Source organism: Alligator sinensis, unplaced genomic scaffold (assembly GCF_000455745.1).
Source record: "Alligator sinensis unplaced genomic scaffold, ASM45574v1 scaffold1156_1, whole genome shotgun sequence".
NCBI classification, from domain to species: domain Eukaryota; kingdom Metazoa; phylum Chordata; order Crocodylia; family Alligatoridae; genus Alligator; species Alligator sinensis.
Genome location: NW_005842296.1, coordinates 26,665 through 29,694, shown reverse-complemented (window position 1 = coordinate 29,694; position 3,030 = coordinate 26,665). Strand labels below are relative to the sequence as shown.

The window sequence follows — 3,030 nt, the reverse complement described above, 5'->3', positions numbered from 1 at the left end:
GCCCTCTCCCAGACCCTCCCTCTCCAACCTCTCCACATCCTTTCTGTAGTGGGGGGCCCAAAACTGAACACAGTACTCCAGATGTGGCCCTCACCAGTACTGAATAGAAGAAAATAATCGTTTCCCATGACCTACTGGCAACACTCCTACTGATGCAGCCCAGTATGCCGCTAGCCTTCTTGGCAACAAGGGCACACTGTTGGCTCATATCCAGCTGACTGTCCACAGTAACCCCCAGGTCCTTTTCTGCAGATCTGCTGCCCAGCCACTCAGCCCCCAGCCTGTACTGGTGCATGGGAGTGTTCTGTCCTAAGTGCAGGACTTTGAACTTGTCCTTGCTGAACCTCATGAGATTCCTTTTAGCCCACTCCTCCAATTTGTCTAGGTCTCTCTGAATCCTAGCCCTGCCCTCTAGCATATCTATTACTCCCCCCAGCTTGGTGTTCTCTGCAAAGTTGCTGAGGGTGCACTCTATGCAATCTTCTAGATCATCTACTTTACTTCTGGTAAGTAAAATGAGTTACCTTCAGTGTTAACACACATCTCCATATCCGTGCAATCGGTTTTTGGTGGGTTTTCTTGACTGCTGTTGTTTTCATTAGTCCTTAGTTCCTTTTCATTTGTAAATGCTGTTCCCAAAATCACCTGTCCATTTGTCAGACTGTCCCCACCCTCATTTTCAGCACGTGACAGAAAAAAAAGAACCTTTGAAGAATTGTCATCATTCTCGTGTCCTTTGCCTTCAGCACACTCGCTTATATCCACAGGGTCTATTCTGGAAGTTGATGTGGAAGGTGATGTAGAAGCCTCATAATTTGGACTGGATTTACTAGAGCTCAGAGCATCCAGATCAGTTACCAAAACTTGGGTGGAACATTTCTCACACACACGCAAAGAAACCTGCTCTTCCTCTGGATATTTCACAGTGTTTTCCGTATTCAAAGTGGTCTCCTCTTCCTCCTGACTCTCTAAAATTTCCTCTGGATATTTTACAACACTGCCCTCATTGACAGTAGTCTCCTCTTTCTCCTCATTCCTTAAAATTTCCTCTGGATATTTTACAACATTGTCCTCATTCAAAGTGGTCTCCTCTTCCTCCTGACTCTTTAAAATTTCATCTGGATATTTTACAACGTTGTCCTCATTCAGAGTAATCTCCTCTTCTTCCTTTCTTAAAATTTCCTTTGGATATTGTACAACACAGCAGGCCTCATTCAAAGTGCTGAAATGTGTGACATTGTCCTCATTCAAAGTGGCCTCCTCTTCCTCCTGACTCTCTAAAATTTCCTCTGGATATTTTACATTGTCCTTATTGAGAGTAGTCTCCTCTTTCTCCTCATTCCTTAAAACTTCCTCTGGATATTTTACAACATTGTCTTCATTCAAAATGGTCTCCTTTTCCTCCTGACTCTTTAAAATTTCATCTGGATATTTTACAACGTTGTCCTCATTCAGAGTAATCTCCTCTTCTTCCTCATTTCTTAAAATTGGATATTTTACAACACAGCAGGCCTCATTCAAAGTGCTGAAATGTGTAACACTGTCCTCATTCAAAGTGCTCTCCTCTTCCTGACTCCTTATAATGTTATCATCATCTGAAGGCCTCTGCTCTTCCTCTGTGTTTTTTATGGTGCTGACATTATTCAAAGCAGTTTCCTCTTCCTTCTCCTGACTGTTCAAATCGTTACCTGTTGAGACTTCCTGTTCTTCATCTTCTATAAAATCATCATCACTCAGCACTAAGACAGTTATTGGGAGGTCGATTTCAAAGACATCAGACTCTGAGGGCAGAAAAAGACAGTATTAGCAACCGTTCCAAAACTCCCAGATAACCCGTTCCCTTCGCTTTGAGTCAGACAAACAGAAATTGAACTGTCATCTGGCAGTCGTTAGGTTTAGTGTCCCCATCTCTCAAACAACCTTGTTTCCTCATCCATGTGTCATAGCCAGTTAACCACACACCACTTCTTTGCCACCTGCTGGTTTGTCAGCTACACCTCCCAAGTCCACCCTATAATGTCACTCCCAATGGGGAGCATGAAAACTGTTAATATTATTATAATACTGCTTAGGGGCTACATAAGTCCCCTGCGGTTCAGTGGCAGAATCCTTCTCTGCCACGCAGGACACCTGGGTTTGATTCACAGACACACATACAACTATAGCCACTGAGGCAGTGAATGTCTGGACTCAGTCAGGCCGTTGCATTTTGTCTAAAGGGGGGCTTGACAGTTTGGGCAGCCTCCACCCCTGCCTATGTTTATGCACCGAAGGTCTGGGTGACTTCTCATGCACACACCGTGACCCAGACTGACTGATGGTTGTTTGCTACTAGTGGCCACTACTGAAATTACAAACCTGCTGTGTTAAGTATTAAGTGCACCTGCCCCAAGGCAGCTTATAATTTAAATTTGTAAAACAGCAAAAGAGTGGGAGGGGATGTACCGAGAGGGAAAGTCATCTGCTTCAGGTTATGCAAGGAGTCAGCAGCAGGGCCAGAACAGAACTTGAAAATCAAAATTACACACGTGAGTTTCTTCACACTTGTTCTGCCCTCCTCTCACCAAATAAAAAGCAGAGGTCAACTCTAAGGTGACTAATTAAACTCTTTGGGGAGTTGAGCAAAGATTTCTTAGGTGTCCGCAGAGAATCAGGCATTCATAAAATACTGCACAGATAAGCCAGTATTTTTTCCCCCTATTTTAGGGCCACTTGCTTGCGAATGGGACTGGGCACAGTTCTTGTTATGATGTAACCCAGGGGGCTTCATATGTGCTTATGAAGAGACAGATGGCTCACGGCTTTACTCAGGAGAAGTGAAGCAGATATACTTTTTAGATAGATAGCATATATCTATACAGGTTTCTGTTGCTTTATGTGGGTTCTGTATGAGCAAATTCGCTCTTATGCGACGACCCTTTTTATACCCCAAATTTGTTATACACAAGGTAAATTCACTCTTATGTGACAGGTGTGGTGGAAGTCCGTCACTCAGGGCAGCTGGTGCTCATGCTTCTGCAGCTGCAGCTG

The 3,030-nt window shown here is 44.0% G+C and overlaps 1 protein-coding gene across 1 annotated transcript in view; it reads right to left on the bottom strand.

Annotated features, from left to right (window-relative positions):
- Window positions 1-2,461, bottom strand: part of LOC102369312 (zinc finger protein 845-like) — a 9,904-nt gene extending 7,443 nt beyond the window's left edge. Inside the window, exons 1-2 of the mRNA XM_014522070.2 lie at window positions 2,446-2,461; window positions 525-1,781 (exon numbers count right to left, since the gene is read on the bottom strand). Of these exons, the coding sequence (XP_014377556.1) occupies window positions 525-1,781; window positions 2,446-2,461 (1,273 nt within the window). The remainder of the gene's footprint in view (window positions 1-524; window positions 1,782-2,445) is intronic.
- Window positions 2,462-3,030: the final 569 nt, after the last annotated feature.